This window comes from Oratosquilla oratoria, unplaced genomic scaffold, assembly GCF_046742065.1.
Source record: "Oratosquilla oratoria isolate Oo_2021 unplaced genomic scaffold, ASM4674206v1 SCAFFOLD45, whole genome shotgun sequence".
Classification (NCBI taxonomy): Eukaryota; Metazoa; Arthropoda; class Malacostraca; order Stomatopoda; family Squillidae; genus Oratosquilla; species Oratosquilla oratoria.
Genome location: NW_027467710.1, coordinates 2,926,266 through 2,951,488, shown reverse-complemented (window position 1 = coordinate 2,951,488; position 25,223 = coordinate 2,926,266). Strand labels below are relative to the sequence as shown.

The 25,223-nt window shown below is 36.9% G+C and overlaps 1 protein-coding gene across 1 annotated transcript; it reads left to right on the top strand.

Moving 5' to 3' along the window:
- The first annotated feature begins 7,670 nt into the window (after positions 1–7,670).
- Positions 7,671–23,354, top strand: LOC143023304 (thymidine kinase 2, mitochondrial-like). Its single transcript, XM_076181831.1, has 5 exons — positions 7,671–8,289; positions 13,181–13,314; positions 13,466–13,584; positions 14,632–14,821; positions 22,834–23,354. Exons 1-5 carry the CDS (start codon positions 7,921–7,923, stop codon positions 22,907–22,909), a joined length of 888 nt encoding a protein of 295 aa, XP_076037946.1. The 5' UTR covers positions 7,671–7,920; the 3' UTR covers positions 22,910–23,354.
- Positions 23,355–25,223: the final 1,869 nt, after the last annotated feature.

The window sequence follows — 25,223 nt, the reverse complement described above, 5'->3', positions numbered from 1 at the left end:
TAAACGTGTAGTGGAGTGGAAGGAGGTTTCCTCAAGGATAATGTGGATGAAGGTGAAACTGGGAAAGGAAATGTGGGAGGTCATCAGGTGTGAAGAGAGGGCGAGGGAGGGAAGGGGTGGTTATACTAGTAAGTGAAGAGATAGGTAAACGTGTAGTGGAGTGGAAGGAGGTTTCTTCAAGGATAATGTGGATGAAGGTGAAACTAGGAAAGGAAATGTGGGTTTTTGTAAGTGCATATGGGGCTGGCAGTGAGAAGAGTGTAGAAGGGAGGCTTTTAGGATAGATTTAAATGAGTGCATAGAGGATTTAGGGAGAAGTGTCAATGTAATAGTACTGGGAGACCTTAATGCTAGGGTAGGAAATGATCCAATTGATGGAGTGGTTGGGAAATGTGGAGTTCCAGGAAAGAATCGTAGTGGAGAGTTGATGGTGGAAATGTGTCTAGAAAGAGAGTTGATGATAGCAAATACAGTGTTTCGGAAGAAAGTCAAGCATAAGTACACATGGGAGAGGGTGGTGGATGGAAGGGTGGTAGATAGAGCGTTAATGGACTATGTAGTGGTAAATAGGATTATGATAGGAAGAGTTAAGGATATACATGTGCTAAAGGGAGAAGGTGGGGGAATATCAGATAATGTTTTGGTGGAAGGTAAGTTGAGAGTGGAAGATAGATGGAGAAAGAGGAAGGACAAAAGGTAGGGAGGTGCTTAGAGTGAACTCTTTGAATGAAAAGGAAAAGGAGAAGGAGTACAAGAAGCTGAAGGAGGAGTGGGAGAAAGTGTGACAAAAAGAAACCAAATAACTATAGGCCTATAAGTTTGACTTCGATCGTAGGAAAAATAATGGAAACTATCATCAGATATGATATCGAATATCATTTAGAAAGTAGCCGTTTGATAAATGATAGCCAGCATGGTTTCAGACGGAAACGTTCTTGCGTGACTAACTTACTCGAATTCTACAACACAGTTATCTCGAATTATGACAAAAGAAACAATATAGATTTAATATATCTAGACTTTGCAAAAGCTTTTGATACCGTCCCACACGAAAGACTACTTACTAAATTAGCTTTGCATGGAATAAGTGGTAGCCTATTAGGTTGGACTAGTAATTGGTTGAAAGGTCGAAAACAGAGAGTTGTTTTAAATGGAAAAACTTCTGGATGGAAAAGTGTTGCAAGTGGAGTTCCTCAGGGTTCCGTTCTTGGGCCACTTCTATTCATAGTATATATAAATGATATAGACCATGGACTAAAATCTACTGTTTCCAAATTTGCTGATGATACAAAACTGTGCGGAGTGGCAAATGATCACTCAAACCAATTAGATATTCAAGAAGATTTAGATCAATTACAGCAATGGTCTGAAAAGTGGCTAATGAAATTTAACACAAGTAAATGCAAGGTAATGCACATAGGTAAAAATAACAGTAAGTACGATTACAAGTTATTTGGAAATTCGTTAACAAAAGTGGATAGTGAAAAAGATCTCGGCGTAATTATCAGTAACGACCTCAAATCATCCAAGCAGTGTATTTCAGCCTCTGAGAAAGCAAATAAGATTCTGGGATTGATTGCGCGATCTTTTGATTTCAAAAGTCCATCACTCATTAACAAGCTATATAAATCGTTAGTTCGTCCACATTTGGAGTATGCTGTTTCCGTATGGTCACCGAATCTCATTAAAGACATTGACAGACTGGAAAAAGTACAACGGCGAGCCACAAAACTGATTCCAAATATCAAAAATAAATCATACGAAAATCGACTTAAGCACATGAATCTGTTTTCCCTAAAAAAGCGTAGACTCAGAGGTGACTTGATACAGGTCTTTAAGATTTTAAAGGGAATTGACAACATCAAAAGTGACCAAATTTTCACATTGAATGAGAATCAGACAAGAAACAATGGTCTCAAACTGTCCGGAAATAGATTCAATTTGGAAGTAGGTAGAAACAACTTTGCCAACCGTGTAGTTAATGAATGGAATAAACTTCCTGCACAGGTAGTGCAATGTAGTTCAGTTCGAAGCTTTAAGAATCATTTAGATAAATACCTAAGTAAGATGCTGTAATGATTATAATTTATGTTATATTATTTGTTTTTGTTTTGTTATAATTTGTCTGTCTGATTTTCATTTATTATTAGTTATATGTCAATTCATAATCATTTACTATTTACCTTTTTGTTTGTTATTCAACTATACCTATGCATTTATTTATGTTTTTTTTTTTGCATCCGACCTAGATATGGATCAAAAGGTCTCCTGTCGGCATGCTCCGCCTTTGTAATCCTTTGTAGAATAGAGCTAGGTGTGGAGGAGGAATGGGATGGATCAAGGAGGGAGTCACAAAGTGCGCAAAGATGGTGTGTGGAACAAGAAGGACAGGAGGAAATAGAAGAAAGGGTAATCTGGCGCTTTTTTCTTGGAAGCTTGGTCAAGTGACGATAATAGTGTCAACAGATGCATCACTCTAAACCCAATTTATAAGGGAGCGAAGGATAGGCTGGAGAGGAAGCATGCGTCATAATTTGTTTATGTTGTGTGTTTTATTTGTTTTATTTGTATTAACACGACGGTAATGTGTTTCTTGGTGTGTTTTGTATTTTTATCTATGTATTTTTTTATCTATGTAATTTTATTTTTATTTATGTAGTTCATTAACGGTGAGGGACGGTTTTGCTTCACTTTACGTTTACTATTTCTGGGATCTGTGACAGTGCATGCTTCATGTGACTTTTGTTCCGCGTGGCGAGTTGTAGTTTATCGTATTGTTGTGGCTTTTACACCCAATCTTGGGGGCATATTTCACACTACATTTTGTTTTCTTGTTTATTTTAATGTGAACTCCTTTTTGCTTGTTTATTTTATTGATGGATTACACGTTCTTCTTCTTGTTCCAATTTCTTTGTTCTGTGACAATGCATGCTACGCGGGACATTTGTTCCACGGGGTGCGTGGTGGCGCGGCCCATCGGCAGCGGGTTGAGTTCTTACATCCTTCACTGTATTTCTTTATTTTGTCTATAGTAAACTCTTCGAATGTTTTTAAGGTAGTATTGCACATTTTGTATTGTAGTTTTATTTATATTTTTGGTTTTGCATTTGTGTTTTTGATATGTTCTACCTGTGTTGGAATATAACGGTTACTGGGAAGACCTGTCCCAGTGAACCAGGTATCCCCTATTTATGTACATTTCCTATGGCTACCACTGTATTGCCCTGAAGACGAACCCCGGACAGGGTTCGAAACGTCGGAATAAATTGACGAACGTCGAGTCCAGCGTATACTTTCTTCCATAAAAAAATATATATATATATATATATATATATGTGTGTGTGTGTGTATTTACCTAGTTGTATTTTACGGGAAGGGGAGCTATGCTCGTAGTGTCCCGTCTTCATGTCTCATTTTATCTAAACTATTTTTAAATTCATGTATTGTTTTTGCACACACCACTTTCTCATCTAACTTGTTCCAACTGTCTATTACTCTGTGAGGAAAGCTGTTCTTTTTCAGATCTCTTCTATAGCTGTCTTTCTTGATTTTCTTTCCGTGTCCTCTTGTATTTCTATCATCCCATTTTATCAGATTTTCTCTATCAATAATTTCTATGCCTTTCATGATTCTGTAAATAGCTATCAAATCTCCTCTCTCTCTTCTTTGCTCTAGTGTCTGTAGTTCAAGTTTTGCTAGTCTCTCTTCTATAACAAGTATATATTTTCCATTTTTCAGGTCTTTTGTATTTCTTCAATTTGGTTTAAGTTTTATCTCTTTTGTCTTTTAACTCCCTACAACTTTTGTTGTACCAGCACTTTACATATTCTTTTTCTTGTTTTTTGTCTTTGGACATACTTTTCCATTTTTTTTTTTTTTTTTTTTTTTTGTCAAATTATTCCATTTCTCTTCTACTGTTGTATCTTTTTCGTGTATTCTTTCCCAGTTTTCATTTTGAAAGAATTCTCTTATTTTATAAAAAAAAAAAATTCATACATCAATCTTCCTTTTCTATATTGTTCATTTCTTTTCATGTATTTTTCCTCATTTAGTTCTAGTTCTATCAATATGTGGTCACTTTTACTTATTGGTGCCTGGTATTCTATCTTTTCCACTATTCCAGGTTCTGATGTGATTATTAGGTCTAATCTCGATGGTTCTTTATTTCTATACCTAGTGTTCTCTTGTATCCATTGTGTCATTGTGTGATCAATAATCATCTCGAGTAGAACATTTCCCCATGAGTCTTCTCCACCCTTTACGGTCACCTCTTCCCAGCAGACTTCTTTGCATTTAAAGTCGCCCATCATAACTATTCTTCCTCCATCTTCCATTATCTTGTTTAATGTTATTCTTGTGTCTTCTAACATACTTTTGTGTTCACTCTCTTCCCACGAGGCTATTTTGGGGGCACGTAGTTTATTACAAACTTTCTGCTCTTCTTATCTCTGTCTTCTACTTCTATCATAATCATCTCTACTCTATTCTTTCCATATGTGACACTCTTCACGTTTATATCCTTCTTAGTCAGGAACATAACTCCACCCCCTTGTTTTATCTCTCTGTTTCTAATCCAATAATTATATGCATTGTGTCCTATGCTGTTGGGTGGTAGTGGACCTTTTAATTTTGTCTCTACAATTCCCATTATGTCCGGTTCTTTTTCCTTCAGATACTCGTTGAGTTCATTCAATCCTGTTATTAATCCATCTATATTTGTGTAGGACACTCTTAACTTTTTGTTATTTCCATTGTATTCTCTGTTTCATTTTTGTTTCTCTGTGTTATGGTCCATTTCCTCACTTTCATATTCACTACTCGCCAATAGAATTCTTCTTTTTCTGACTCCGTTCTGTTTTCGTTTTTTTCTTTAGATTCTTGCCTTTTCATTTTTTCTTCCTCTCTTTCCTCTTTATTCATTTCTCTTTTTATCCATACCTTTTTATATTGTTCACTTGCTGCTAGCTTCCCTGTTTTTGCTAAGATATTCTCTGCTGTTGTTTGTGACCTGAATTTAATCTTAATTGGTCTGGTCTTATCTGTACTATATTTTCCGAGCCTAAACATCTCTTCAATTTGTTTCATAATTTCAGGTTCATCTTCCTGAACTAATTCTAGTAACTGTTGACTTTTTCTTTTTCCTCTTTAATTCTTGTGGTTTTATTTTGGTTAAATTTCTCTTCCATTCCTAATATAATTATACATTTCTTTTTGTCTGCTAAGTCTCTTATTATATTCTCCTTCTGTCTCATCACTTGAATAACTGAGTCTTTAGAGTTTGTTCTTTCATTTGTTGTTTAATTATGTCAATAAATGCAACTTTACTGTTTTCTTGTTTGTTTTTTCAGCCCTGTGCTTCCTTTGCTATGGCCTCTTTATTGTCTTTATTATTCCTCTTTAATTCCTCATTCTCTTCTTTAACTGTCTTTTTAATTCTTCTATTTCATCAGTTAAGTTTTTGTTCGCCTTCTCTAGTTCTTCCAATCTTTCAACTCTTTGTGCAATTTTGGCTACGTTACCGAACCTGTTTTCCCAATGCTCGGTCATCTTATCAAATTTCTCCTCTAGTCTTGCCAATCGGGGGAGGTTGGTATCCCCCCACCCTCTTTAAATCCCTGGAAACTATTAATTATCATCACCTTCCACTGTGCTGCTCTTATCTATACTTCTAATCTTTACATTTTTGTTGATCCCGTCATCACCAAAGTCAACGTCATCAGTCCGCCTTTTGTTTACAAGACGCCTGGCCTCCTGGACCATGTCCCCCTCTTCCTCATTTCCTTCCATTTCCCTCAATAATCCCTACCTTTCTCCTTCCCTATCACCCCCCCCCCACTATACCACGAGCTCTCCCCTTCCCTATAAATACAATAAGGCACTTCCTGGACGTTGAGATCCACGTAGATTTTCCTTTTTCTTCGGAACTCTAGTTCTCGCCGTCCATTCGACGAAAGTGTGTGTGTGTGTGTGTGTGTGTTGGGTCAAATGAAATATTAAATGATACGTCACTATCACCGTCAAGAAATTACTGCCATTCCACATGAAATGACCCGCCGAGTTATAGACAACTTTCGTGAACGCCTTCGACAGTGTGTGGACAATAATGGATCCCATTTGACTGATTTAATTTTCAAAACATAATGAAACAAAATGGCATTATATGTACTTTTAAAAAATAAAAGCACTTTTTTGTTTCTTTACTTCATTTGCATTTTATTAAACCTGCAAATGTGTCAGATCATTTTGCCTGACCCTGTATATCAAACTGAATATAATTTAGAGCTCTTACTGTACCTCTGTTCAGTAGGCGACAATAGTGAAATGCAGAAGATTGTGACGTCATGTCGTTGCTTGGAACACTACGCATCATAGACGCTAATTTAGGAGTTAGCTATACTTTTAAATACTGAATATGAAATTTTTGTAAGTATCTATATATATAATACCCCTTCTGATTGGCTGGTCCTCAGTCGTGACGCCATATCTCTTCTTCTGATAGGCTGGTCCTCAGTCGTGACGTCATATCTCTTCTTCTGATTGGCTGGTCCTCAGCCGTGACGTCATTTATTCTCACGATGCGAACAATGCACACACATTTGGGTATTATATATATATATAGATTATTGTTATTATTTTTATTGTTATTATCATTATCATTACTGTTACCATTATCATCATTATTATTATCATTGTTATTGTTATTATCACCAGTCAAAGCTGGTGAAGGGATACATTATTGATATGTATTCCTTCACCAGCTTTGATCGGGTCTCACTAAACGCCGACCAAAGTCGACCAACGCCGACCAAAACCACACAATGATGTTTTTTTATCAAATGCATAATTTATATATAAAAAATAGCATATGGTTGCATTATTTTACCTATTTTCTTTAAAATGTGTGATTTCCATGTAAAATCATCAAAGAGAAGTTACGTTTTTATCCTCTGCAAAATTACCAACCGGCAACCAACGCCGACCAAACCCAAACAATGACAGCTTTTGCTCAAATGACAAAAACGTATTCTCTTTGATGATTTTACATGGAAGTCACACATTTTAAAGAAAATAGGTCAAATAATGCAACCATATGTTATTTTTTATATATAAATTATGCATTTGGGCAAAAACCGTCATTGTGTGGTTTTGGTCGACGTTGGTCGGCGGTTGGTAATTTTGCAAAGGATAAAAACGTAACTTCTCTGATGATTTTACATGGAAATCACACATTTTACAGAGAATAGGTCAAATAATGCAACCATATGCTAATTTTTATTTAAAAATATACATTTGAGCAAAAGCCGTCATTGTTTGGGTTTGGTCGGCGTTGGTTGCCGGTTGGTAATTTTGCAAAGGATAAAAACGTAACTTCTCTTTGATGATTTTACATAGAAGTCACACATTTTAAATAAAATAGGTCAAATAATGCAACCATATGGTATTTTATATATATAAATTATGCATTTGAGCAAAACCCGTCATTGTGTGGTTTTGGTCGGCTTTGGTCGACTTTGGTCGGCGTTTAGTGAGACCGGCTTTGATCTATTTTCATCAGACCCGAGCAGACACCAAGTAGGAGCCACTGCACCTCAAGAACAAGGTTACATAGCCTCTTGTTCTAGTAGGTGAAAGCTCTAGAACTGCACCAGTAAATATATATATATATATTCATAAACATTTTTATTTTTTCATAAATTCGGGTCTTCGGCAACTTATATATATTTCCCCTACTTTCCACAAATTTCATTGCCGACTTTTGGAGGCGAGTTGTCAAAACAAACAAGTCCGTGCGTGACAAGTTTTCTGTGCAGATCGAAATTATGTTGTTAAATTGACTAAGAACTTTACGGAATGAATTGTCTCTTAATATTTCTTCAACCTGAGGGTTTATTGTAAAAGTCAAGGAATTGAAAGATCAGAATGGTAACCGTATGTGACAATTGTTCAATGTTTTCAATCAAACGGTTTCTATGGAGAGAGTATTGTTTGATGTCGAGAACATTCTGTCGAGATCATGTTCCATCGCGTACGCAAACATATGCAGTTTGGCGCGTTTTTCATACGAGTGCGTGCGAGCAACATCACCACTTGCCTACATCATCAAGAATTCCTAGGATACGAGTAGCAATGTATGATCATTGTAAAAGGCCAAAATTTACGGTGTGCGTGGAAGGCAACATCGGGAGTGGGAAAACGACGTTACTTGAGTATTTTGCAAGTGTTGGAGATGTGGAAATACTGGCTGAACCAGTCGACAAGTGGAGGAACGTAAACGGTCATAATCTACTTGTGAGTAACGTATTTAATTTGATTTGTATACCATGTGCTTGCTTGCTAGATGTGCTGTATAGAAATAAAGCCTATAATGCAAAAATGAAATAAATAATTGTACATATCTGCAATACATACCGTGCTTTGTCATACATACATGATACATGTAACAGTAACTCCAAAATCAAAATGGGAGAACAACTGGGAATACGTTTTCAAATGTCCCACCGAAATTTAGAGGGATTGTCATATGCTGTTGGTTTACATTTTTAACTTTTTCTATTTTGTTTTTCTGTGGGAGGGGTAGGTTATGTTATATGGTACATTTTTAGAAGTGCACACTTTGGTGATTGCATTAGAAAATTAGATATTAATTTTGGAAATTATAATACATCAATGTAATAAATGTTTTCTTGGCAGAAATCAATAACAGAAAATGCTGCTAAAGAGTAAAGGCTATGCACAAATGAACAAAGTTCAGACAGACAGACAGACAGATTTTATTTGCCAATAAATCAATGTACATGAAGTGCAAATAATGACAAGAACACATAGTTCGAAATAATATATGTAAATTGCCGAGGATAACACAAAAAGCATGAACGCTTATTTCCTTTGGGGTCCTCATCAGGTAATTTTTCTACATTAAGTCACACGGACAAACATACATAGGGGGTTGAGGGGACCAGAGACACTCATGAGTAATACCAGTCAGTACACATATGACACGTAAACATTGTTATAGATTTGCTAATATTACTGAAATGTTTGTACACATAGGAACATTGAGTCCGAAGATTTGAGCACCATCCAAAAGGAACCTTGCATTAATCAAAGGAACAACAAAATAATGTTAAACTGTAACAAAACAGTATGAGTGAGTACTATATCGGAGTAGTACCATTAATAATATATTGCATTTTTCTACATCTGTATCAACATGTATGAGCGAGTACTATATCAGAGTAGGACCATTAATAATATACTACAAAATTCAACATCGGTAACAACATGTAGTTATAGTAAATCCTACACTGCAGCTAGGGTTACCTATTAATTTAATCTAACATTTTACCTGAATCTCAGGACGGAGTGGGCAATTACTATGAGTTGTACATTATAACCTGAAGCACCAGAGGTAGGGTACAGGGGACCAGTACTCGAATGAGTAAAACAACAAGGAGAATGAGGAAAGAGGTCAGATCATAACTGTTCTCGGAACCTACCTGAGGCATATGCCATATTATGACTGGCAAAACAAAGGTGGAAACCAATTTGTAAACATCAATCATTGTTATGCTTAACTAAACTTCTGAAATAAAGGGGGGGAGGGGAGGTCAGAAACAGTTATGAGTGAACGCAGATATGGATGGTATTACTCATGGATTCAGGTATCCCTCACTAAGCTAGTAGTACACAAAATCAAGGCTGTTCTCTGTCCATAGCTGAGACATATAGTAACCCTTGACTTTTTTCTTGAAGGTAACCTTGCTATTTGTCTTCTTAATGGACACAGGTAGTGAGTTCCATAGTTGAGCACCTGTGAAGTGAAAACTGTTTTTGGTGAAGGGACCTGCATGAGGTACGATAAGAGACTCTTGACTATTCCGGGTTCGGTTCTAAGCCAATAATGTAAAATTACAGCTCACATATGAGGGAGCAGAATTATGAATGACATTGTAAACCTGGTTTATTTTCAGCTGCTGGACACGATATTTTACTGGTAACATTCCTACCTTGCTAAATTCTTCAATACCAATATGACTACGTTGAGGTAGGTTTAGTATGAATCTAATTATCTTATTCTGTGTAACCTGTAGCCGGGACTGGTTTTTTCTGCTCAGACTACTGTACCAAGAGCTACAAGCGTAATCGAAGCTTCTTTTTTTCCAGATCAAAATTTCTGGCTTTTCTGTACAAAAAATTGACTTTATGTGAACACTTGGAAACAATCTTATCTGTTATAGCATTCCCTGAGAGGGACTGATCTAAGGGTATTCCAAGATAGGTTACTTCTTGTTTTGACTCTAAGACATTAACCCCACATCTGACCTGTACATCGCTGCGTTTCCTGAGGTTGGGTTTGGATGCGAAGACAATACTTTCCGTTTTACCGAAGTGTAAGGACAGCCTATTATCTATGAGCCAGTCCTGGACCGATGACAGTTCGACACTCAGTTTCTCCTCTACTTCAACCGGGTCCCTACCTGAGACAATTAGAGCAGAGTCGTCTGCAAATAGCAGTAACTTACAGTTCACCGCACCAGGCATGTCGTTGATATAGATCAGGAACAGCAGCGGTCCTAGAATTGAACCTTGTGGTACACCACAAGTTATCTCTCTGTCATCTGAGCGGGCTTCATTTACCTGTACTAGTTGATTGCGACCTGTAAGGTAGGACTTGAACCAGCCAATATTCGCCACTCCTAACGCCTGAAGTTTTTTTAATAGAATGGTCCACTGTATCAAATGCCTTTTGAAGATCCAACAAGACTAAACCCGTGTAATTACCTGTCGCATTCCTGTTTTATCAGATCATAAAGGTATATTAAGCCGGTGTCTGTTGAGTAGTTCGTTCTAAAACCAGATTGCATACCGTATAGTAGATTACATTCCCTGAGGTAGGTATCTAACTTGTTGTATATGGTACGTTCCAAGACCTTCGAAATAATACCTAGAATTGAAACAGGCCTGTAGTTACCTGCCTCAGTTTTTGCGTTTTTCTTGTAAAGATGTGTTGACTTCTTTAGACGCTATCCGTGCTTTGATAGATTCAGAGGTTGAAAACATTGACCCAGATGACATTGAGAATTACAGGTACTGCAGTACTAAATGCAGGTTAGGTAGGTTAGGATAGAATAGACTATAGACTATATATACCAAAACAAAAATGGCATCTTGAGAAGCAGAAGTGGCTATGTTTGTTTGTTTATTTGGAAATTTGTTAACAAAAGTGAATAGTGAAAAAGATGGACAATTTATAAAAAGATCTCTGCTTAATCATCAGTAAAGATCTCAAATCATCCAAGCAGTGTATTTCAGCCTCTGAGAAAGCAAATAAGATTCTAGGACTGATTGCATGATCTTTTGACTTCAAAAGTCCATCGCTCATTAACATACATACATACATATACCAAGGCTTTTTCCCCCTTCCAAGGGAGGTAGCCACAAAAGGAAAGGCATAAAAACACTCCCACCCATTTCATCCCTAAATACACTCCACACCCCTCCCACCCTTCCTCTCATCTGAGCACCTCCTGGATGACGGGTCATCCCTGAACCCTGCCCACCGCCCTGGGTCAGAAGCAGTGTCGCAAGACACAGTACATCCACAGCAAGGCCGCTTCATTTAATCGGCGACCCCCCCTCTCCGTCCCCCTTTGCATATAAGGAGAGGACGGGGAGAAATCCCTTCGGGCTGCGTCAAAAATTACTCACACATACTACCCCACCCCCCACCCCCCCGCCTATTCCTCCTCATGCAGTCACAACATCATCCATATACAACCATTCTCCACTCACCTCTGTCTTCTGTCCTCTCCCTTCCTTCCTCAACAGACATTCCCCTCTTCCCCAAAGCCCCCTTCACCCCATCCATCCACCTCATCCTAGGACGTCCCCTCATGTTCACTCCCTCCACATCTGCCTTCCATACCTCTTTTACTAGTCTTTCTTCACTCATTCTTTCCATGTGTCCAAACCATCCTAATATTCTTTCATCAACCCTCTCTCCCAAATCCTTTTTCACCCCTGTTCTCCTCCTCACCTCCTCATTTCTCACTCTATCGCTCATTAACAAGCTATATAAATCGTTAGTTCGTCCACATTTGGAATATGCTGTTTCTATATGGTCACCAAATCTCATTAAAGACATTGATAGACTGGAAAAAGTACAATGGCGAGGAACAAAACTGATTCCAAATATCAAAAATAAATCATATGAAAATCGACTAAAACATATGAATCTGTTTTAAAAAGCATAGACTCAGAGGTGACTTGATACAGGTCTTAAAAATTCTAAAGGGAATTGACAACATCAAAAGTGACAAAATTTTCACACTGAATGAGAATCCAACGAGAAACAATGGTCTCAAACTGTCCGGAAATAAATTCAATTTGGAAGTGGGTAGAAACAACTTCACCAACCGTGTAGTTAATGAATGGAATAAACTTCCTGCAGAGGCAGTGCAATGTAGTTCAGTTTGAAGTTTTAAGAATCATTTAGATAAACACCTAAGCAAGATGCTGTAATGATTATAATCTACTTTATATTATTTGTGTTTGTTTTGTTATCTTTTGCCTGTTTGATTCTCATTTATTATTAGTTATATGTCAATTAATTATTATTTACTATTTACCTGCTTGTTTATTATTTAACTAAACCTATGCATTTATTTATGTATTTTATTTATTTACATTATTATAGTTTTTTATTTATTCATTTATTATTATTTTGATTTTTTTCTCATCCGACCTAGATATGGACCAAAAGGTCTCCTGATGGCATGCTCCGTCTTTGTAATCCTTATAGCTTTTAGCAACTTTTTCTGTTATTGATTGCTGTCAAGAGTGATATATATTAGGTTCATGTATTATACATACATACATATACCGAAGGCTTTTCCCCTCTACATACAATATAAAAATTAAATACTAGTGTTGCATGAGCAATGGATCCTTGCTACTGCCCATTAGATCATGTTTTTCAATGCTCAGAGGGAGCTAGAACAGTATCTGTATGATTTTCAACCATGGGTATTTACTTTAGTGTGACTGTACTAGGAACACATCTATGGTATTATTTTGTAGCTTTGAATCATCTCCACTTATGATCTCTTACCCAAGTAACCCTTTAAGCCACACAGCCAACAAGTCTCCTGGTAGTAATGTGTTTATATCCTCCTTTCAGGACTTAATGTACAAGGATCCACATCGATGGGCTCATTTGTTTCAAGCCTATGTACAACTCACCATGATGGAACAACACCTCAAGAATACCTTGTCTCCAGTCAAGTTGATAGAACGTTCCCTATACAGTGCCAGGTTAGTTTAGAGGTTTTTATACCGATTTTTTTTTTTTTTTTTGCTGCCATTGTTGGGACCAAGATCTTTCCAATCTTCCATAACTAATACTATAACTTGCACTGAGGACCACACGTCAACTTGATATTAGACTGTCTTATTTTTTTAACAGGTACTGTTTTGTGGAGAACTTGTACAGGGAAGGCAAGATGAGTGAAGCTGAATACAATGTCTACTGTCAATGGTACAACATGATTGTGCAGAATATGGATGTTGGAGTTGATCTCATAGGTAAGGTCTAGGACCTTAATGATCAACCTTTTATCAGATTAAAGTTGTGGATTTATGTTTGTTTATATTACAATTATTTGCACGGGTAGTCAAAGTACAAGTACATATGGCAAATATTACTGCTATTGTTGCCATTAAACACCTGAAATAAGATCCTCACCTCCTACACCTGTGGTATTATAGGCAAAATTCTTCATGTTGATCTTGATATAAAATAAAGCTGTGGATTTGTGCGAGTCCTCCATCCAGACAAACAGAAAACTTTGTGTGATTTATGGACTGAACTGGAGTCCAGAGACAGGCTCTTTGGCACTGCAGGAGCTCTGCAACAGAGAACATGGGCATTAGATTGATTGGTTTGTATGAACCCATGACTGCTCTGAACAGCTTCCCTCCTATTCCATATATCTGCAATACCTCTCACTGCCTCTGACCCAGGGCAGTGGAAAGGGTGCAGGGATGACCCGTCATCCAGGAGGTGCTAAGATAAGAGGGAGGGTGGAGGGGAGTGGAGTGTATTTAGGGATGGAATGGGTGGGAATGATTTTATGCCTTTTTCTTTTTGGCTACCTCCCTTGTAAGGGGGAAGAAGCCTTGGTATATATGTATGTACCTCCCACAGTGCCTTCCTGTTTACCCTGTCATAAGCCTTTTCCAAATCCAAGATGAACAGCAAATCTGCTCATTTTCAAAACCTGTCAACCCCCTTACTTCCATCAGGAGCTTCAGTGCTGAGAGGCTAACACTGTCTCTGGACCAGGCCCTATATAAAGTAAAGAGGTATTTTTTACTCTTTTCTTGTACATGGAGAGCTGACAGCTGGCTACTGCTCCCCTCTTCCTAAATTTTCAACAACCCATGACATAGAGGCAGTCCAACTCTAATACAACACTGACAACAGTCCAAAGTTTCCTCCCAGAGAGATGTGTAGGAGGTTCCGAGGGCCATTGTCAGTAACTGTAGCTCTGTGAGTTTTCTATTTAGTGAAACCTGTGGCAGCAATTGGTTGATATATGTCTATATTTTTTTTTACTTATTTTTTTCCAGTTTATTTAAGGGCAGATCCAGAAAAGGTTTTCGAGCGTATAAAGAAGCGTTCACGAAAAGAGGAACAACTCATACCCCTAGAGTACCTGAAGGATCTACATGCCCTTCATGAGGAGTGGCTTATTGAGGGCAAACATCCTCTACCAGCACCAGTTCTAGTTTTGAATGCAAATGAAGATTTACCAGTCATGTAAGTGGGCAATCAGAATTTACATATACAGTAAGTCCTCGTTATATGGTACATATGCATTCCTGAAAACCTTACCGCAAATTGAAATTACCGTATAGCGAACCCATTATAACATGTAATAATAGGATATGGCAGACGTACCTTCTCCCTGCTCTTTCCTCTTCAAAATATCTAGCGGATACCGTATCTGTGAATTTTTCTTACTGTAAATAGAATTGAGGGTAGTAATTACCAAATACCGTAATTGTGAATTTAACGGATAAAGAATTACTGTATAAGGAGGACTCACTGTATACCAAATTCCCTTTTAAGGGGGTGTCTAAGACAAATCTTCACCCACATCAGAAACAAAGAAAACTTATTCCTCTCCTATCTCAGTACCTCAAAACACACACCTACACTAAAAGACCTACTCACCTAACCTATTTCAGGATTTCAGGGATGCCAAACTGCTGAGGTCAAATGCAGTGTCAATCAGTCAATTTGTTGCCCCACTTATGTTACAGGTGCTGCTGTGGTGTCCACCTTACAAGCAGCTGCACAGTGGATCAAGATGGTGAAAAGAGGAAGATACCCTTCCCCCCCCCTTTTTTTTTTTTTCTTCTTCTTTCTCCAATGGGCACAATCATACCCCCACCTCCCCAATGGGCTGTGAGGCTGGCACCTGTTGCCTGGACTGGGCCAGAGTTGATCTTTTTGCTCTCTCACACAACTCCCAACAATCTCCCCATCCTAAATTTCTATTTTTTCACATAAGGAGGTCCGTATAGACTACCTGCCCTTGCACTTCTGTTAGATGGCGACATAATTTAAAAACCGACCTGGGCCCTCACACCTGCTCCATGTGCTCAGACCCTTTGAACTATACACACCTGTCCATCAAACACAACGCATACCACCGTTGGTTCCTTACGATGTGCAGCACTTACCAACAAACCAATAGTCAAAGAAATGATGATGTAAGTAAAAAGATTACAAAACACCCACAAACACACCAACACAAAAACACGCCCAAAACAAAGGAAGATCATGCCAACAGGAGACCTTTTGGTCAATAACTAGGTCAGATGCAGGAAAGAAAATAATAATAAATTACTAAATATATCATGATGAGCAATAGACAATGATAATAAGTAGTAATATATAGATTAATAATGATTTGTAATAAATAAAAAATAAACATATAAGTAATACCTGAATAGAATCACCAGTGATGGTGTAATCAGTCAAATAATTCCGACAGTCCCCGGATTCGAACCGAGGTTTGTGAGAACATTGGCTTTGCGTTCGTGCAAGCCTTGGTTTGAATCCGGGGACGACTGTCGGAATTATTTGATATAAGTAATACATAGATATACCAACAGCTTTTTTCCCCTTACAAGGGAGTAGTCAATGTTAAAGGCATAAATCCATTCCCACCCGTTTCATCCCTACATACTCCACTCCTATGCATCACCCCTCCATCCCACTTTTCTTGGTTCCTCCTGGATGATGGGTCTTCTCTGCATCTCACCCACTGCCCTGGGTCAGAAGCAAAGACACAACACATCCATAGCAAGGGTGCTTTATTTATTTGGTGACCCCCCACCCCATCCCCTCATGCAGAAAAAGAGAAGACAGGGAATAATCCCTTTGGGCTGCATTGCAATATTCACACATGCTCCATGACCCCCCATACCCCACCCACTCCCATGCATCACAGCATCGTCCATATACAACCATTATCCACTCACCCCTGTCTTGTGACTTTTCCCTTCCTCAACAGGCATTCTCCTGTTTCCCAGTGCCCATTTTACCTCACCCATCCATCTCATCCTTGGTTGGTCCCTCATGTTTACACGCTTCACCTCTGTTTTCCACATCACTTTCACTAATCTTTCTTCATTCTTTCTATGTGCCCAAACCATCCCAAAACTCTTTCATCAACCCTATCTCCCAACTCCCTTTCCACCCCACCTCAGCTCTCCTCCTCACCTTGTTTCTCACTCTATCCAGCCTTGTAACCACCTACCATACTTCTGAGGCGTTTCATCTCTAACACATTTAAACTCTTCCTCTCTTATGTTCCATGTTTCTGCCCCATACAGTGCTGTCGGCACTATCACCTCTTCATAAAATCTACTCTTATCATCCATTCCCAAATATCTATTTCTCATTACACTTTTTAATCTCCCAAGGCATTTATTTGCTTTTATCATTCTATATTCTACCTCCACCTCTGCTCCTCCCTTTCCTGCTACACTTGCACCCAAGTATCTAAAGGTATTCACTTTCTCCAGTCTCTCTCCCATAGTACTTCTAATTTGCTGCCATCTTGTACATCTCGTCACCTTGCTTTTACCCACATTTATCTTTAACTTCCTTCTGTCACACACCTTTCCAAACTCCGTCATGTCACTAACTTCCTTAATCCCTCCTGTGATCTTGCCACAAGTACAGTGTCATCAGCAAACAACTGGCTTATCTCCATTTAACCCTCTCCAATCCCCTATCCATCTCAATCTTGGTTGTCCCCTCATGTTCACTCCTTCCACCTCTGCCTTCCACACTTCTTTAGTAATCTTTCTTCACTCATTCTTTCCATGTGTCCAAACTATCCCAGTACTCTTTCATCAACCCTATCTTCCATCTCCTTTTCCACCCCAGCTCTGCTCCTCGCCTCATTTCTCACTCTATCCAACCCCCTACCATACTTCTCGGACATTTTATCTCAAGCACATTTAAACGTTTCCTCTCTCATGTTCCATGTCTCTGCCCCTTACAGTGTTGTTGGTAATATCACTCCTTTATATCTCCTCATTGTATCTATATGTGTGTATGTGTATATATATATATATATATATATATATATATATATATATATATATATATATATATATATATAGATATATATATGTATTTACAAAGTTGTATTTTACGGGAAGGGGAGCTATGCTCGTGGGGTCCCATCTTCATTTCTCATTTTATCTAAACAATTTTTAAATTCATGTATTGTTTTTGCACACACCACTTTCTCATCTAACTTGTTCCAACTGTCTATTACTCTGTGTGGAAAGCTGTTCTTTTTCAAATCTCTTCTATAGCTGTCTTTTTTTATTTTCTTTCCGTGTCCTCTTGTATTTCTGTCATCCCATTTTATCAGATTCTCTCTATCAGTAATTTCTATGCCTTTCATGATTCTGTAAAATAGCTATCAAATCTCCTCTCTCTCTTCTTTGCTCTAGTGTCTGTAGTCCAAGTTTTTGTAGTCTCTCTTCATATGATAGTTTTGAGAGTGTTGGTGCCAGTTTTGTAATTGCTCTTTGTATTCTTTCAAGTTTTTTTATACATTTTTTTGTACTTGGTGACCATATTGTTGCTGCATATTCTAATCTTGGTCTTATCAGGGTGATTAGGATTTTCCTCACCATTTCTTCATCCAGGTATGTAAATGCCACTTTAATTGTTCTTATTAAATTATAAGTTTCTCCAAAAATCTTATTTATATGTTTTTCAGGTGACATATTCATAACAATGACTCCCAGGTCCTTTTCATTTTCTACTTTTTTTATTCCTTCTTTTCCCAAATTATATGATCCTGTTATTCTGTTTTTGCTTTTTCCAAATTCCATTATACTACACTTTTTTGTATTGAACTCCATCTCCCACTTCTTACTCCATTCCTGTACTTTATTTAGATCTCTCTGTAGTGATTCACAATCTTCTTCAGTTTTCACTCTTTTCAGTAGTTTTGCATCGTCTGCAAAGAAGCTCATATAGCTTTCAATTCCTTCATCCATATCATTGATATATATAGCAAACATAATTGGGGCCAGGACTGTTCCCTGCGGGACACCGCTTATTACTTCATTCCATTTTGAGTGTTGATTTCTTATCACTACTCTCATTTTTCTTTCTTGCAAGAAGTCTTCCATCCAATTTAGTAATTTACCTTGTATTCCTCCTTCAGATTCTAGTTTCTTAAGCAACTTCTTATGTGGTACTTTGTCAAAAGCTTTTTTTAGGTCTAGAAATGCACAATCAGCCCATCCATCTCTTTCTTGTATTATATCTATTAGCCTTGAATAGAAGCATATTAAATTGGTGACGCATGATCGTCCTTGTCTGAATCCAAATTGCCTTGGATTTAGTACGTTGTTTTTTTCCAAGTATTTTACCCATCTATTTTTGATAATTCTTTCACAAATTTTTGCTATTGTACTTGTTAGAGAGACTGGTCTATAGTTTGTAGGTTCCTCTTTATTTCCTCCTTTATATATAGGTACTATATTTGCTTTTTTTCCAATCTTCTGGAACTTTTCCTTCTTTCAAGGAACTGCTTATTATGCTATGTATTTTGTCTGCCAGTTCATTTCTGCATTCTTTCAGAATCCAGTTTGCTATTTCATCTGGTCCATGTGATTTTCTGACATCAAGATTACTCAATTGTATCAATATTTCATTCTTTGATACTTCTATTTTTTCTATAGGGGGGACTTTCTCTTTCCATTCAATCTCTTCAGGTTGTATGTTCTCCCTTGTAAACACTGATTTAAAATGTTTGTTCATAATTTCCGCCATTTCCATTTCCTCAGTGTATTCAACTCCCCCTTGTCTTAATTTCTCCAAGTCCTGTTTGTTTTTCAGTTTATTGTTTACAAATCTGTAGAATAGTTTTGGTTGATCTTTACATTTTTCTATGACGTCTTTTTCATATTTTCTCTATTCCTCTCTGCATGTTTGTACATATTCATTTCTATAACTGGTATATATTTTCCATTTTTCAGGTTTTCTGTCTTTTTTCCATCTGGTCCAGGCTTTGTCTCTTTTATCTTTTAACTCTCTACAACTTTTGTTGTACCAGCATTTTACATATTCTTTTTCTTGTTTTTGTCTTGGGACATACTTTTCCACTCCTTTTTTGTAAATTTTTGTCAAAATATTCCATTTCTTTTCCACTGGTGTTTCTTCTTTGTATATTTCTTCCCAGTTTTCTTGTTGAAAGAATTCTCTTATTTTATCAAAGTTTGTTTTTTCATACATCATTCTTCCTTTTCTATATTGTTCATTTCTTTTGATATATTTTTCTTCATTAAGTTCCAGTTCAATCAATATGTGGTCACTTTTACCTATTGGTGTTTTATATTCAATCTTGTCCACTATTCTAGGTTCAGATGTAATTAATAAGTCTAGTCTCGATGGTTCTTCTTCATTTCTATACCTAGTGTTCTCCTGTATCCATTGTGTCATTGTGTGGTCAATAATCATCTCAAGTAGAGCGTTTCCCCATGAGTCGTCTCCACCCTTTACTGTCATTTCTTCCCAGCAGATTTCTTTGCAATTAAAGTCGCCCATCATAACTATTCTTCCTCCATCTTCCATTATTTTATTTAATGTTATCTTTGTGTCCTCTAACATACTTTTATGTTCACTTTCCCATGAGGCTGTTTTTGGAGGCACATAATTTATCACAAATTTTCTGCTCTTCTTATCTCTGTCTTCCACTTCTATCATAATCATCTCTACTGTATTCTTTCCATATATGACACCTTTCACGTTTATATCCTTCTTAGTCAGGAACATAACTCCACCCCCTTGCTTTTTCTCTCTGTTTCTAATCCAATAATTGTATGCATCATGTCCTACACTGTTGGGTGGTAGTGGGCCTTTTAATTTTGTTTCTACAATTCCCATTATGTCTGGTTCTTTTTCTTTCAAATAATCATTCAGCTCATTCAATCCTGTTATTAATCCATCTATATTTGTGTAAGACACTCTTAGTTTTCTGCCACTTCCATTGTGTTCTCTGTTTCCCTTATGTTTTTCTTTTGTATGTCGAACTTCCTTAGTTTCATGTTCACTACTCTCCAATAGAATCTCTCTTTCTCTGACTCCGTTCTGTTCTCGTTTTTTGCCTTAGCTTCCAGTCTTTTCTGCTTTTCTTCCTCTCTTTCCTCTTTATTCATTTCCCTTTTTATCCATATCTTTTTGTATTGTTCACTTGTTACTAGTTTCCCTGTTTTGGATAAGATATTCTCTGTCGTTGTTTGTGACTTGAATTTAATCTTAATTGGTCTGGTCTTGTCTGTGCTATACTTTCCGAGTCTAAATTTCTCTTCGATTTGTTTCATAATTCCTGGTTCATCTTCCTGAACTGATTCTAGTAATTGGCTTACTTTTTCATTTTCCTCTTTGATTCTTGTGGTTCTATCTGGGTTATGTTTCTCTTCCATTCCTAATATAATTATACATTTCTTTTTGTCTGCTAAGTCTCTTACTATATTCTCCTTCTGTCTCATCACTTTAATAACTGAGTTTTCAGTTTGTTCATTCATTTGCTGTCTGATTATGTCAGTGAATGCAACCTTGCTATTTTCTTGAATTTTTTTTCCAACCCTCCTTGTTCTCCATATTATTCTCCTTTAAGACTTTATTCTCATCTTTTACTTCTTTTAACTGTTGTTTTAATTCTTCAATTTCCTTAGTTAAGTTTTTGTTCGCCCTCTCTAGTTCTTCCAATTTTTCAATTCTTCGAATTATACTGTCAACATTACCGAACCTACGCTCCAAGTCCTCGTTCATCTTATCGACCTTCTCTTCTAGTCTTGTCAGTCGGGGGGGGGGGGGGGGGGGGGGGTTGTGTCCCCCCCACCCTCTTTAAATCCCTTGAAAATATTCTCATCACTTTCTACTGTATTGCTCCTATCTATACCTCTAATCTTCACATTCCTATTAGACATGTCGTCATCATCCAGCTCGTCTTGCGGTCGCTTGTCCACCTTTCGGCGGCCCGTCAGGGCCAATTCCTCCACCTCCTCATTACCTTCCATTTCCCCAGCAATCCCTTCCCCTCTCCTCTTTCCTTACTTTCCCACTACCCCACGAGCAATTTCCCCCCACCCTGCAAATACAAAAAGGCACTTCTCTTTGCGTTGGGATCCACAATCTGCACTTTTCTTCAGAACGTTCTTCAAGCCGTCCGTTCGTTGAAAGTGTGTGTGTGTGTGTGTGTGTGCAGTGTGTGGCATAAGTAACACTCTTTGTTTAAGTGTAACAAAATTAAAACCTTTTTAACTATCCTTTATTTTTTTTAACATGAATGTATTCCACAGGTTAATAGATTAATATAATATATTAGCAAAATTAATAGAATGCTTATTGAGTTCAATAATGGTCAATGAAAATAAAATCAAACCAACTTAAAAAAAAGTTACACAAGTTGTGGACCTTTAAAAATTAGTCGTTTATTTGAGATGTTCAAAATGTTTCCCTTCATGTTCCATACAATTTTAAACTCTACCAGCAACACTTTTACAAACTTTTTACACATTTCAATGGTAATTTTATGAAATTTATCAGAAATTGCATTCTTTAATTCTGGAATTGTTTTTGGCTTAAGATTGTAAACCTGATCTTTCAATACACCCCACAAAAAACAAACAAACAAAAAACGGTGGTGTTAGGTCTGGTGATCGCAGCAATGATTCTTGTAGTTCATTGGACTTTACTAAGCTTGTTGCAACAATTGGCCTGCCCGCTCTTTGAGCATTTCCTGTGGATTCAAATTTTTTAATCAACCTGTGATATTTCGGCTTTGCACCCTTGGGATGTTAAATTCAACTGATAACAAATTTCGCAGTTTCAGCACCATTTTTATTGTTTTGATAGTACAGTTTAAATAGCTTTTACTCTATTCCTTTGTTAATCTCATGGTTGTATAAAATATCTGAAAAAAATAGAGATTTAGCAATTAATTGAGGAAAATAAAGAAAATGTACATATAAGATTAAAAAATAAAAAGGGCGTTGCTTATGCCACACCCTATATATATATGTGTATATATATATATATATATATATATATATATATATATATATATATATATGTATATATATATATATACATATATATATATTAAATATATGGTGATTTATTTTATATTGTTAGTTATTATTATTATCTTGCTAAATATTTAAATACTTATGTCTTATTTTATTCATTCATTTATTTATTATTTATTTTTTTCTTTTCAGGGAAAGGATATTTAAAGAAAATGCTGCCAGCATCCTATGTTCAAATCAACTAAAAGAAAGTGCAAGCACCAACTAAATGCATAATTAATTACAGTCTGGAGAATTTAGCTCCCATATAGTGCTGTTGATTGTTGGTCTTTATTCACATTGTATGACCAAGTGTATTTTGTCTCTTTCACACAATACTTTTCTTCATTTATGAATTATATTTGAAATAGAAGTTCGTTGTTACTTGTGTGGTTTGGGACCATGAAAAGGTGTGAAAGGGATGAGTTAGATGTAAATATAGTGTGGAGGTCTTCCACATGCTTAGCTACCTTGCTTTTAGACCCCTACTAACGGAGAAGAGGAAGGGGACACTCGCACTATCCATGTCTGAGACTAGTTGATTGAACTTGTCAAGAGTTGTTTGGAATGGGAGATTGCTCAGAGATGTTGGAATTGGCGATGATAACATGTGATTTAAGTGATGTACCCCCAGGTGTGTGCACCCAACTGATAATGATGTATGCTTTGAGAAATATATGCTATTTTTGTAACTGAGTAGTTTCTTTTCTACTTTTGCATTTTTTGAAATGAACAAAGATTACATAAACTGTCATTGAGGCTTGGCTTACAGTGTATCCAAGTAGGGTAAATTAAACACTTGGGTAATTAAATTGATACTACTATTACATAGAAGTTTTTAACAGTAAAAGTATGCAGATCCCATCCAAAGTTAGTATGTGTAATCGACCTCTCTAAAGAATAGGTATACTCCACAACTAAAGGCCAGTGTGCATGGTATATTCATAGGTTGACACATATTGCTAACATGTCTAGTTTCCTATATTTACATTGTATCAAATATTCTTTTTCTTAACCTTCTCACAGGTCTGCATGATATGGTTCAATGGTATACAGAATTTCATACTGTTGTTCAAGGTGTGTGAAAGTGAAACTGGGATGGGATTTTGTGTGTGCGTTTAGCTGAGCTGGGTGCATTACCACCGGACAGGTAGTGTGTTACCGAAAAATCTGGGGTGCATTTCCATCAATGCATTAACAATTTTAATTTCCTTAGAGTGGTATGTGTGTGTGTGTATATATATATATATATATATATGTATATATATATATATATATATATATATATATATATATATACACACATCACAGATCACATCACAAACGAAGAAGTGCACAAGACGATCTCACAGCATGTGAAGCACTATGAAGACTTCCTGACCACAGTGAAGAAGAGAAAGCTGAAGTGGTATGGACATGTGACACGGTCCAGCGGACTATCAAAAACCATCCTCCAAGGGACAGTTCATTGGAAGAGGAGACAAGGCAGGCAGAGGAAGAAGTGGGTAGACAATATCACAGAATGGACAGGGAAGAACTTTGCAGAGACCCAGGCCCTTGCCCATGAGCGTGAAAGATTGAGGTCACTGGTGAATTTTTCATAGATGCAGTGCCCCTACGACCCTGGGGGGTTAAGGGATTTGTGATCATGATCGTGATGATATATACACATACATATACAGTTCTTGAAAAAAAGTATAGTTTTGGCAAAATGGAGAAAGATAAACGAATCAACGAAGATAGGACTGGATATAAGCATAGTGGAAAGTCCAAGAGGTGTCATCCCCAAAAGAACTTGTTTGATAGATACTCCAAAGAAAAAGCAAAGGTGGGAAAACAAGAGTTTTTCAGGGTTTCAAAGAAACCCAGGTGAAATATGTAAAAATTAAGATATAGAGAAATTAGATGTAGTAATGCATTAAGAAATTGCAAAGTAAATGACTTAATGGAAGAAATAATAGATTTAAAATTGGATTACCGAGCTGTACTTAGGGAATTGATTACTTTGTGTAAGAGTAATGAGCAAATGATTAAAGAATTAAGTGACCTAAAGAGCGAAATTGAAATCCTCAAAAGAGAAAATGAAGAATGACAAAAATAAAAATGAAGAACTGAGAAAGGAGGTCAAAGAGCAATTACAGGAAGTGACCAGAAAGGTGGAAGAGTCAAAGAAACGGACATCAGTAGAAACAAAACCTGGAAAATAAAAAAATATCTTTTAGAGAAATAGTACAAAAGTAGATGGAGGAAAATACAAAAGAAACAGTTATGAAAGTAATTAAAGAAAAGGAAAATTGGGTGAGAGATACAATTGACAAAGGTAAGTGCATTGTGGTCATTGGTATCCAGGAAAAACATGATGTACATTTACCTAGTTGTATTTTATCTAGTATTTTGTGGGAAGGGGGGCTACGCTCATGGTGTCCCGCCTCTGTATCTCACAGAGATACCAGAGAGAAAAGGAGAAGGAAATAGCTAAGGAGATTTTTAAAGAAATACAGGATGAAGGGCAAAATTTTGATAAAAGGAATCAATGAAATCCA